Source organism: Marmota flaviventris, chromosome 8 (genome assembly GCF_047511675.1).
Source record: "Marmota flaviventris isolate mMarFla1 chromosome 8, mMarFla1.hap1, whole genome shotgun sequence".
In the NCBI taxonomy this organism is placed as follows: Eukaryota; Metazoa; Chordata; class Mammalia; order Rodentia; family Sciuridae; genus Marmota; species Marmota flaviventris.
Genome location: NC_092505.1, coordinates 40,275,023 through 40,288,213, shown reverse-complemented (window position 1 = coordinate 40,288,213; position 13,191 = coordinate 40,275,023). Strand labels below are relative to the sequence as shown.

Sequence of the window (13,191 nt, the reverse complement as noted above, 5' to 3'; positions counted from 1 at the left end):
GTAAACCCTATTTATTATCCATACTTTACATATGAGGAAATGGATGAAATCTTGCTACATCCAAACTAGCTTAGATTTAAAAAATAGAATATTTCATGACATAATGAGTAACAATGGCACTTAAAATGAAAGTTAAAAATGTGGTTTTATATGCTGTAGTAAATTTACAGAAAAAAAAGAGATGCTGGAAAAAATTCCAATTTCACAACAGTGTGCATATACTTAATAATATTGAACTGTACAACTAAAAATAGGTAAGATGATAACTGTTATGCTATTTTTTAGCTACAATTAAAAAACCTGAACATCAATGTTAGCTTTGTCAGAAAAATATTAAAAAACTTCTCTTCTGGAATGCTTCTCAAAATAGGTATTTTCTGCTTATTAATAATAAACTTTAACAGTATTTTTTCTATTAATAAGGCATGAAAATTTATTTTTTCTATATTTTGTCAATCAAAATCAAAAGGTGTTTTACAGAAATAACCTTTTCTAAGAAGACACAAATACAGTGCAATGCTAATAAATTGCACAAGTTCTAAAGCATGATATAATTTCATATCAGAAAAAAGATTAAAAAATTGAGACTGACATTAAATATAGTAACTATGGCATTTATAAAAGGTTGGAGACCTGAATTTTACATCTGTGAATTCACTTTGCATACCAGTTTACTTACTTCACCTCTAAATTCCATGTTCAGTCTTGGAGGACAAAGGTCAGTCTGTGGATGTGCAAATTGTTTTTAATAAGTAGAGGCAGTCTAAGTAAGCAAGCTTATTGTTTCTTCAATTTATTTTTACTGGTACATTATGATTATACATAACAGTGGACTCATTGTGCCAAATTCATACACCCACATAACATAATTTGTTCACTCTTAAGGGAGCCTACCATTTAGCTACTCTGTATTCAAAAATTCCTTGGAAAGAAAAGTGGAAAGGTTTGAGGTCTTACAAAGGTTAAGAGAAATTAGTAGTAATATGTTGAGACAAGCACAGTGGCAAAGACCCTTTGTAACACTCTCTGATAGCTCAGGACAACATTATCAAAAAAAAATGCATTGTTGTGTGGAGGCTGTAGCTCAGTGGCAGAGCGCTTGCCCAGCATGTGTGAGGCAATGGGTTCGATCTTCAGCACCATATAAAAATAAACAAATAAAGGCATTCTGCCCATCTACAACTACAAAACAATATTTTAAAAAATGCATTGTTGAATGCAGTCTTCACTAGTCTTCCTTTTCATTATTTACATAATCCAAAATAAATATTCAACTGTACAAAAACTGCATGTAAACTATACAAATAAATGACTACACTGAGTTTGGATTCAGGAGATTTAAAACTATTTTAAAAAATTTTATTATCTATATTTGTAAATCTTCTCACCTGCGTGGCCTAGTCCTTGGGGACATCATTTCATTCCCAAGTATGTGGTACCGTCTTGCTTCATGCAACAACTGGTAACACTCAGGAGAATTCTGGATCAATTGGTCCACCTCGACTGTTTGAACAAAGTAGTTGGGATGCAAAAGAGGGAGTCTCACATGTGTCAGGAGCTCGTGTAACAATGGTCTTCTCAGATCAACAGCACGATAGACCCAACGCATGACTGCTTCAAAAACCATCTCCTCTTTACCAATAACAAGTTCATCACTACAAATATAATCAATAAGTTCATCTTTGTCAAGCTCAAGAAATTCTTCATGCTGGGACACATCCTCAAAAGTCTGTAATGCAAAGGTTTTACATTTTGTGAAGAGTGTTTTGAGTGAATGGGTGTCAGCAAAGCGCTGAATTCCTAAGCAATTACAAGGATCCAGTTGCTCCTCCAAGAACTTGGCACATGCATCACGGAGAACACTAATCTGAAAGAGGCTTGAGGTTTCAAAGAGATATTGAACGTTCTCTGTAGTGATCTTCACCTTTCCAGTATAAACATACTGCAAAAAACATTCCATGGCTTCAGCTAAAATACCATTGATCTCAACCAACATTTCTCGGCTTTCCCTGTGGTCATTACAAAACATAGCTCTGAAGTAGCTGCTACAGGCTGAAAGAACAGCTCTATGGCAAGGAAACTCCTTTCCTTCCACACAGATGATAACATCTGTGAATAAGCGGCTGTCTCGGAACTCATTAAATATCTGGAGTATGTTTTCAGCATGGGATGATCCTGAAGAGAAGTCAAAAAACTCATGACCTGTCAGAGATTTAGGGTCCATTTCAAAAACTTTACGCTTAGTTGCTGGGGAATCACGCACCCCAAGATCCTCTCTGTTTAGTCTGCGTCCCAATATTAGTACCATTGTTACATTAGTTGACTATATAATTGTTGAGAAATGATTGATAGGGGTCTTCTTTATGTGTCTAAAATAAAAAAAGGAAAGAATTTCAATATGTAAAAAATTCAATATTCAAATTACATAATTTCATTTTGATGTAAATATATAAACCACATGATTAATAAATTTCACGTAGGGTATATGAGACTATCTCGTTTTAACAACCATTAATAAAAGAAAAATTTGTATTTACCTAATTAGAACATTAAGGGTAATTTGTAGTCTTGAAGTTCCCCAGCTGAAAAGATACTATGTGTTTTTCAATTGTAAGTAACTTTCTGTCTCTCTTTTTACAGTTGGGTTTCATTCTACTGACGGACTACAGAGAAGTCAGAATGATGAAGAATTTGATCCTAATATAAATAGTTATTATCTTAATACAGCATTGCTGGATAAGAATTTTATCTAAATATATCAACAGACTTTAAAAATATATATACTGTCTAACCCACATCTCTAATAATCTCTCTTAAGGAAATAAACAAGATTGTATGGAAAGTCTTATCTATAGATGTTCAATGCCATATTAATAGAAAATACTTAAAACAACTTAACAGCCCTACTATAGATTATAAACCATAGAATATCTTAAAGATGGAACACAGTCTATGTAGTCATTGTAAAGTATATAGGCTACTTATTGACATGGTGAGGTATTAGCCAGATAGTAAATGAAAAAGTAGATCGCAAAACATATGCTAATAAAAAATTTATATAGTAGTGCATCTAGGGATAGAAAAGGAGGCATATCTGTCTAAAAATTAAGTGATTTATTTACCTTCTCTATTTTCCTCAAAATTTCCACTATAAATAGGTAGTGCTTTGTTTTAAAAAATTAAAACATTCATGGCCATCCTCCCTTTCGCTAATAAGAAACACCCCACAGATTCCCAAAGATGACTGTGAATAAGTAACCAATGGATTTAGGCGCTTGGCTACAGACATCAGTTCTCTATGATGCTAATTTTAAGGGAGTTCTGCTCCTATTCTCTTTCCACATCTCCAGAAAATGATACATGATTTAAAATGTATTATTAATTGAGTTAATAGTACTGGAAGTAATGCTTATCTAGTTCCATAGCCTCACAATCTTATGCACAACCCCTTCTAAAAGTTCCAACTTCTTGAAATATCTCATCAATCAGAATTTCAGGCCTAAGTATGGTAGCAACAAGAAGGTACCTAAAGGACCTTGTGGGTAATCTAAAAAAATGAGATGCCATCCTATATTCATAAGCTGCAAATAAAACTGAGCTTTGAGAGTTAATAATCTTAATATAAGACTGTATATATTGTATATACTTTTATGTATTAAATTGTACCACATTTGAAAAATTCTTAAGTGGCACAAAGAAGTAAATATGTAGTAACAAAATCAGGAATAACTTGTTCTATTATATATTCTCTTTTTTTCCATGTTATTTATCATCTTTATCCTGTTTTATTCTCTTTCCACATTTCTGTTTTGTTTTTTAATTCATATAGCAAATAAAACCTCTGTGGTTGCATCAAACAGATTTTTAGCTCCTGTTATGCTTTGTATATGAGATGCCTCCCCTGCCAAGCTCCTATTAATGTAGGAATGTTCAGAGGTGAAATGAACAGATTATGAAAGCTATAACCTAATCAGTGGGTTATATCATTTGATGGATTAATAGTTGGAAAGGACTACTGTACTGTGTAGGCAGGTAGAGTGTGGCTAGAGGAAGTAGGTTACTGGGGATGTACCTTTGGGGTTTATATTTTATCCCTAGCATCTTTCCTTCTCTCTGCTTCCTGACTGCCATGAGCTGACCAGCTTTCCTCCACTGGGTCCTTCGGCTAGGATATTCTGCCTCATCTCAGATCCAAAGTGATGGACTTAGCGGACCACGAACTGATACCTTTGAAACTATGAGCTAAAGTAAGTTTTTCCTTCTCTAAATTATTCTTGTTAGGTCACAGATCCTAACAGTTAATCAAGTGTAACCTGGTAGATTTCCAAGAACTTCCTGTTTTTGTTTTTTGCCAGAATTCTTAGAGGAGACCAAAGAGCATTATACTTTTCAGTCATTTTAGGACTTTTGAGATACCAGCATCCTGCCTCTGAATCGTAATAATGTGATCCCATATGAAAAGATTATTATTTTACTTTAGTCTTTATCTCATTTGACAGAGAAAATTACCTAAATGAATAAAGATAATCTGAGTTTAAAGTATTTTATTATTTGCTTTGTTTGTTTGGTGCTTGGGATTGAACCCAGGGTCTTGTACTCATTCTACCACTGAGCTACACCCCCAACCTTATGATTAAGTTTTAAAATTTATTATCACTGATTACATACAGAGTTCGTATTTGCCTCATTGTAGGTCATCTAACTAGTTGCGTTATGGTTGCCCATGTAAATGTGTGTATGTTCATGTGCACATACATTTATACATGGTTTAAAACTTAAAAATCCATGTACATTCTCTGATAAGCGGAGGCTAACACACAGTTAAGTAGGGGGAAGGAAGAATAGAAGTTCAGTGGATTAGACAAAGGGGAATGATGGGAAGGAAGGAGGGATGGGAATAGGAAAGACAGAATGAATCAGACATACCATTCCTATGTTCATATATGAATATGCCACCAGTGACACTCCACATTATGTACAATCGTAAGAATGGCATCCTAATTTTATACTCTATGTATGTATAATGTGTAAAAATGTACTCTACTGTCATGAATATCTAAAGAATAAAAATTTTTAAAAATCCATGTACAGTGCATAGAGTCACTTCCAAATTCCAAGTTCCCATACGGAACTTTTCATCTTAAGCAGGAGAATAAATATAAATTATGGTCTTAATTGAAAGTTATCTTCAATGATACTTCTATACACCAAAATCTATCCCCCTGTGCCTGAATGTTAATTTTGTTGTTGAAACTTAAGTATGTAATATCACAAGTGATAACTGGGGAACATTTCAATTATGATAAACTGTGGTGACATGGAATATAATTCATATTTCAATCTTAATGCTTTACTAATATAAGTTCAAATAATGACTGAATACCCACAAGTCAGCTGTCTAAATCAAGAACTTATTCTTTATAATATCTAATTTAAATTCTTATTACATTTCAAGTTTAAGCAATTTGTACAAGCTATTGTGACTGTGACTAGTGCTGCATGATTACTGGTGTTAACAATAATAAAAACTTTTTGACCATTCTTTCGCTATAGTTTTCTTTTTTTATAACTTTCAATGAAATGTGTTTGAAATCAAAACAAATTAGTATATTGTAAGAATTTCCCTTTGGCTAACATGGATAAGTAGGAAAATAATGTGAAATGACATTCTGCTTTGTCTGATGACCTTACTGTATCAAAATTTGGTGACACTATATTGTTATCGTTTAGACTGAGGTGACTCCCAAAAGCTCATGTATGAGATAATGCGAGAAAGTCTAGGGGTAAAATGACTGGGTTATGAACCTTAACTGAATCAGTGCATTAATCCACTTGACTGCATTAACTGGGTGTTAATTGGAGGCAGGCAGGGCATGGCTGGAGGAGGTAGGTCATGGGGGCATGCCTTTGGTGAGCAAAGCTTTCTGATTCCTTGTTGCCATATTCTGAGCTGTTTTCCTCTGCCATGTCCTTCTGGGCCCACAGCAATAGAGTTGGCCATCTCTAAAACCCTGAGAACCAAATAAACTTTTCTGTCTCTATGTTGTTCTTGCAGGTCATTTGGCCACAGCTGCAAAAAAGCTGACAAAAGCACATATTGAGTGAATTAAGTATTACTATAAGACTGATTAAAACTTTGAGTTAAGGGTCTTTTTACTATTTTCGGTCCCTTATTCTCATAGATGATTCCTTGATTTACTGACTGATAAAAGAGGTCTTATTCTCCAACTGAGAATTCTGTATTAGAACACATAAAATCACCTGATTACAAAGTGGTTAATGGCAATAAGACACTTGTTTACTGCTTTGTATAGAAGATAGGCAATCTCATAGACCAGATAGATCCATTTAAGCAACTATGGCCTACTATCTCATGATTTTGGGGGATATTTTTGCTTTCTCTGGACTTCCTAAGAACTCTCCATTAACCAGTCTCCAAAACAACACTAAATAAGAACTCTATTTATGACCGGGTAAAGGATTTGCACAGAAGCATCTTAGAAATGTGGATGTATTTCAAAATGCATCTTTTGGGCTTCCAGGTGTAATTTATTAACCTTTCCACTTTATTCAAATAAAGTACTTAATTTTAACCAGAAATGGTTAAAAAGGAAAACAAAAGTTTAATCATGTATCAAAGTATGTATTAAATATAGATTCCAGGTTTATAAAAAATGAACTCATGGGCTGAGGTTATAGCTCAGTGGTAGAGCACTTGCCTAGCATGTGTGAAGCACTGGATTTGATTCTCAGCACCACATATAAATAAATAAAAATAAAGTTCTATCAACAATTAAAAAAAATTTTAAAAATGAACTCATACTTAATCAAACAAAACAGAAGATTACACAGTGAATTCTTCTAAAAATTTTGCAAATATCAAAGCATAATTATTTCTTACCAGGAAAAAGTAAACAAGTAATTAGGAATCTCTGGATAAAACAGTAGGAACATATTTGTTCCAAAGAAAAATAATGACTGAAAGTTGTATAGAGATATGTTAGTGAGCACAAGTGTGACCACACTGTCAAGACACTCACTAGCTGCCAAAGTTACATGACTTATCAGGAAAAGCTAGTATTTCCTTCTTCATTTCCCTCATTTTTTTTTTTAGGAGTTTTATTCCTGGAGCTACACTCTTCATTTGAAAAGAATGGCCTTTCTTAAGATTATTCTGGTTAAGGACATTCTAGGATTTATTTTCAGCTGTAGAACTCATGTGACAGACCTACTTTCTGATTGCTAGGTAAATATAAAATTACATGTATTTGGCCTAGGTCCCAGAAAAATGAGTGAAAATAATGTATCTTGGTATCTCCAAGACTGGAGAAAAACGCAGAAGAACTGAGGCTCTCAGGAAAGAACAGAAAGGAGTGGCTAAATACTTAGCAACAGAAATAATTGTGACATGGCATTTCTTTATGATATAATAGAGAGAACTGCTCCTTGTTACTTTGACTGGCATAAGAAATCCCTGGCTAAAGAAAGGAAAATGGCTTAAATTCTCTAATAACAATGTTTAGATAGTTTATAAATATTACAAATATACCTTTTTAGCATTTGTTTGCAAAGCCCTCAGTCAAAATATTTATGTTGTTTTAATTTCCACACCTAAAATAAATGGAGAACAGATACATATAAATCAAATATTAATTATTTAAGTACAGTTATTAGCATTATATACTAATGTGTTGAAATAGATTTTAGTTTCTAACTGGAAGCTCACTTTTTCATAGAAAGTCATAAGAAAAACACTTCCTTAAGCAGATTAATAATTTTATGCTCTTTGATATACAGATTAGTTTTCTTATTTATCAGCTTCCTTACTTGACAATTTTATCCTGCAATAAGATTTCTTGAGTAAAAGATGAATAAACAAACATTCAAGGCAACAGGAAGCTAAATGTAGCAGTGAGATGAAAAACTACATATGCTGTGATAATTGTGCTTTGAATATTTGAGGAATATCTGGAAATTGATGTTCATCTGAGTTTGGTGCCATTAAAAATTATCAGTCTGTCAATATTATCAGACATAAACAGTTTAGCTACTATATATTATGTACTATGAAACCAATGAGAAAAGCTCAAGAATTCATGAAAAAAAAAAACCTGTTTTAAAATCCTTAATTAAAATTTTAATATATAATCTGTTTATTAAATAATTGTTTTTGAGATATGTAAATGTGCATTTCTTCTGCTTTGTTGAACCTTACAGACATAATGCCTATAGCAACTGACTAATTCACTGCTTTTATTTATTTATTTATTTATTTTGGTGGAAGGGAAGGTGAGGAATACTTAAAAGAGAAAATATCAGAAATTCGAGCTGTGCACAGAATAGCAAGAGTATTTAAATATAAGTGGCCCTGGTTTCAGGCCCAGATTTTTATAAATAGAACTCGTAAATTCTAGACAAGCTCAGGCAAATTCAAAAGTTGACCCTCAAACCAAATATAAACTATCAACTGATTTTTTCTTAAACATATATACACATTTTTTTTTTATCCAGTCTGAGTGTTATCCTGTGTGTTTCCTCATTTTCAGAAGTCTGTCTGACAGGCACCCCTGATAAAGAATATTGTAACTTGGTCAAAACAGGGGCTAAGTAAGTGTTTCCAAGTGGACAATTAGATCCTGAGTCAATCAAAAGATTCAGGTCAATTCCAGAAACATTTATAGATACCCTAGTCTGTGCCTGGCAATGGGATTGCAAATGTTGGATTCAGATCCAATTTCAGACCTTGCAGGGCTGGCTAAGACCAGAATCAAATAAGAACTCCAAGACAGATACTAAAATAGATTCAAATTCTCAGCATTTCTCTAGCAGACAACACAGGTGCAAATTGCAAGAGAGCCTTCTGAAGCATGACTCATCTAGTCTAGAAGGATACCTTATAGAGTAGAAAGGGCAAGGCAATTCACCTGGACATTTTCTGCAGGACTTGTAGGTAATACTGACCTTCTAAGGCCAAGAGCCAGAGTAAGTCAGAGTACAGTCTTAAGGAATATGTAATACCAAAAGTGATCTATCATATTGTTATAATGCAACAAGATTCTTTTTCCTGTAGAATAAAGGAATTCTAAACAAAGAAGTTACTATCAGCCATAAAGATAGTATGGATTAATGAGGGCCTTCTAAAGACTATCAAAAAACATAGGAAACCAACAACATCCTGATTAGCACAGCCCCTACATCTTGTGGTAGTGAATCCACATGCTATGCTCTATACTACTCCATTTTCTTAAATTTAACCACGGATGAAAAACAACACAGCAGCAACAAGAAAGGTTAACTACTGGACTAGGGTTGTGGCTCAGTGGCAGAGCGTGTGCCTCGCACATGTGAGGCACTGGGTTAGATCCTCAGCACCACATAAAAACAAACAAAATAAAGATTAAAAAAAAAAAAGGATAAATATCAAGAAGAGATTTATCTTTGAAAATATACAGTAATTCAAAAGAAGCCATACTATATAAAACCAAGCAGTTTTTATAAACTTCAGATTTTTTTTCACTCTAGTGTCTCATAACTAATTTAGTTATTTGATGACCACTGTTCTTTCTTTCAATGCTGGGAATTAAACCCAGGGACTCACGTGTGGTGACTAACTACTTGCTTTACCATTAAGCTACTTATAGCTCTTGATGACCACTTTTTTTTTTGGGGGGGGGGACACAGGGGATTGAACCCATGGGTACTTTTATCATTGAGCTACATTTTGAGACAGGGCTCCACTATGTTGCTGAGGCTGGCCTCAAACTTGCAATCCTCCTGCCTTAGCTTCCTGAGTCACTGGGATTACAGGCATGTATCACAGTTCCTAGCCTGATGACTACTTTTTAAAAATTATAAATATGCTCTGTTAAATTTTCAATTTAAAGTTATTATTCTGGAGAAGTGGTTCCTAAAGCAAGTTTTACAAAATCAATATTTAAAGTCCAGTCTTCAAGAAATTTTCAGTATTTCCAGTTTCTTAATGGAACCACCAAGACCAGATTTAGCCCTTTAAGATACATCTGAAACCAACTAAAATCTTTAGTTTTTTGCTAGATATATAACTAGTGATTATCTTATGTCAACTAGAATCTTAGATAAATAATACACTTTGGTGAGAGAAAAATTTAAAAAGTGTCTGATGGTGAAAAATATAGGAAGCTTAAACAATGATTCTATAATTTAAAAAGAATACTGTCTTCAAAGGCACAAGGAAAAAACTGAATCCCCCCCAAGTGTTTCTCTCCCTTGCCTTAAAACTTTTTTTTTTTTTTTTTGGCACTGGGGAATGAACCTATGGGCTCTGGCTCTTTACCACTGAGTTATTTCTCCAGTCTTTATTAATTTTTTATATATATATATTTTTTAATTTTGAGGCAGGATCTCACTGAGTTGCTGAGAGGTCTTGCTAAATTGCTGAGGCTGTCCTCCAACTTGGGATCCTCTTGCCTCACTCTTCAGAGCCACTTGAATTACAGATGTGTGCTACCATGTTCATCTGTCTTAAAACTTGACTAGAGAATACTTCCCAACCCCTAAAAGGAAGGTAAGGGAAAAAAAAAAAAAGAATGTTGAACCATCAGACATTATACCTGCTGGGCCTATTCTTGTTTCTCACTAGATCTGACACAAAAATTTAATGTCATTTGGCTTTATCCTGCTGACATGTAGTATTAAATGCTTTTTTTTTTTTTTTTAATTTTAAAATTGAAAGAACTACTAGGCATGGTGGCGAACACCTGTAATCTCAGCAATTCAGGAGGCTAAGGCAGTTGGAAGCCAGCCCGGGCAACTTAGCAACACCTTGTTTCAAAATAAAATAAAAGGGGCTAAAGATGTAGTTCAGTGGCAGAACATCCTGGGTTCAATCCCCAGTTACACACACACAAAGTTGAAAAACTATATATATATGACATAGTTATGGTTTCTTTAGCAAAACTGTTTTTTGTTGTTTATTAGAATTAAATCTGCAAGGTGCCACCAGAAACTCTGTCACTTGAACAAATTTGAGAAATCTGAGTACGCTAAATGAGTTTTTTTATGTATAAAAGGCAGCAGAGTCAGACTTGTAAATCAGTGATTTTATTTTTTTCCAGTGTTGGGGATCTAACCCATGGCCTCACAAATGCCAGGCAAATGCTCTAATACTGAGCCACTTCCCCAGCCCCAAACAGTGATTTTTACTTACCTTAGTGGTGACACAAATTATTAAAAGAAATAACTTTTAGAAACTTCGGTAAAGAGCAAAGCCTAGCCATTTTAAAACACAAATTTGAGTATTAAGATGTGCCAAATGCTGAAAGATTATAGCTCTTGGGTGATTTAAAAAAATTTAGCTATTGATTTTTCTTCTGTGTCTTGTTTCTTTTTTTCCTCTCACTATCCCTCCATGTCCCTTCCCCCAACCCCCTTTTTTAGCCAGGGTCTGACTCTGCTGCCTAGGCTGCTCTTGATTTCCTAGGCTAAAGTGACCCTCTCACCCCAGCCTGTGTATTAGCTAGGCCTACAAGAATGCACCCTGGCACCTTGCTTATTATGTTTTTCATGACAGAAAGGCTAGGGATTTTAAAACATACAGTTGTTGTATAATGTTTTCTTGTTGTCATAACAGAAGAAAAAAATCATATAGGTTGTATTTTTCATATTTATATTTTACTCACATTTTTCATTGTACAACATACTTAAATAGCTATTGAAAAAAAAGAGGTCCTAAATTTCCAGATAAGAGGAAAGTATTTACAAAAACAACTGATATCACTAACGGGATATATTGTAGTGTTTATTTTTCAAAGACTTGACCTTTGAGTTTTCATGAAATGGCAGAAAAACAAGGAAGTTAAAAAAAAAGTAGGGGCTGGGGTTGCTCAGAGGTATAGCTCTCGCCTACCATGCGTGAGGCACTGGGTTTGATCCTCAGCACCATATAAAAATAAAATAAAGATACTGTGTTCACCTATGACTAAAAAATAAATATTAAAAAAAAAAAGTATATTGAGCCTGGCTCAGTACTGCAGGCTATATCTCCTGCAATTCCGGAGGCTGAGGCAGGAGGATCAAAAGTTGGAGGCTAGCTCCAATTAGAGACCCTGTCTTAAAATAAAATGGGCTAGGGATGTAGCTCTATGGTAGAGTGCTTACCTAGCATGGGAGGTCCTGGGTTCAATCTCCAGGAGGGTGTGTGTGTGTGTGTGTGTTGTTAAAATTTTAACAACTTGGACAAAAAACAGGAAAGTTTAAGATAAAGTTGACAACAGCCCTAACTCAGGATACTATTTCTTCTTCCTGTTCAGGTACTAAGTCATAAGGCTTTGTTTAAATAAAAAGGTCTTTATCAAGTGGTGGCTTTAATTTTTAGAAAGGTTAGTTGCATTTGTACTTGTTTAAATATATTAAATGCCTTCCATGCACTACTTATGAGGGAGTTCGGATCACAGCAGCTGCTCATTCCAGTGCAGCCATCTCTACTTGAATTTTTAAAATATGTTAAGAATGTATAACCAATAAGAAGGATTCACATTCAATTCCTGCTTCACCCAGGAGAGCTCCATCTTTTTTCTTTAAAAAATATATTTAAGTCTTGGGTGAACTATTACAGATTTACAGAAAAGAAAATCTGTTAAAACCCAAGTACCCTATTTGCTCAAAAGATTAAGAAAACCACCTTTAATACACTATGGTTAAAACTGGCCTCCCAGATTTTATTATCTTAATTTACAGTTTTCAAACACATCTGCAATTCCCTTCTCAAAACTGAATTAGCTCAAACATTGATGTGAGCTAGAATCCCCGGAAGGAGGAAAATAACTCATCTGAGCAGGGTTATATAAGAATCTTTAATTTTCAGGGACGTATCCTCAAACCATCATTTTTTTAAAGCAATCTTTTCAATCTAACCATTAACGGTCTTAACAGACAATGTGTACATTTTAAATCTAGTTTACAAACCTAATAAAAATCAACCAGCTGGTGGATTTAAAAAGGTCTGTGGCTGCAAATACTAAGATGGTGTTTATGAAGCTGCCAACAAAAGCAATTAATCATTAAAATCCACTTAAATCAACTGTGAACAGTCACTGCCTCAGGGGTAACCGCGAAGCCCCCCAAAACGTGCCCTGTATTTAGCCATCTAAGCCCTGTTTACAGAACAGGCAAGAACAAATTCGCAGGACTTCCTCTGCACCATCTCGGCAGATA

The 13,191-nt window shown here is 34.3% G+C and overlaps 1 protein-coding gene across 8 annotated transcripts in view; it reads right to left on the bottom strand.

Moving 5' to 3' along the window:
- The window catches only part of Klhl24 (kelch like family member 24), a 57,792-nt gene that overhangs the window by 43,317 nt on the left and 1,284 nt on the right, over positions 1–13,191 (bottom strand). For 4 of the 8 annotated variants that reach the window (XM_071615143.1, XM_027951443.2, XM_027951439.2 and 1 more), the window contains exons 2-3: positions 7,550–7,611; positions 1,389–2,369 (exon numbers count right to left, since the gene is read on the bottom strand). In XM_071615143.1, coding sequence (XP_071471244.1) covers positions 1,389–2,308 — 920 coding nt within the window. In that variant the 5' untranslated portion in view covers positions 2,309–2,369; positions 7,550–7,611. Of the gene's footprint in view, positions 1–1,388; positions 2,370–2,537; positions 2,664–7,549; positions 7,612–10,385; positions 12,917–13,191 lie in introns of those variants that run through there. The other 4 variants (XM_071615145.1, XM_027951440.2, XM_071615144.1 and 1 more) reach the window with 3 other exon arrangements.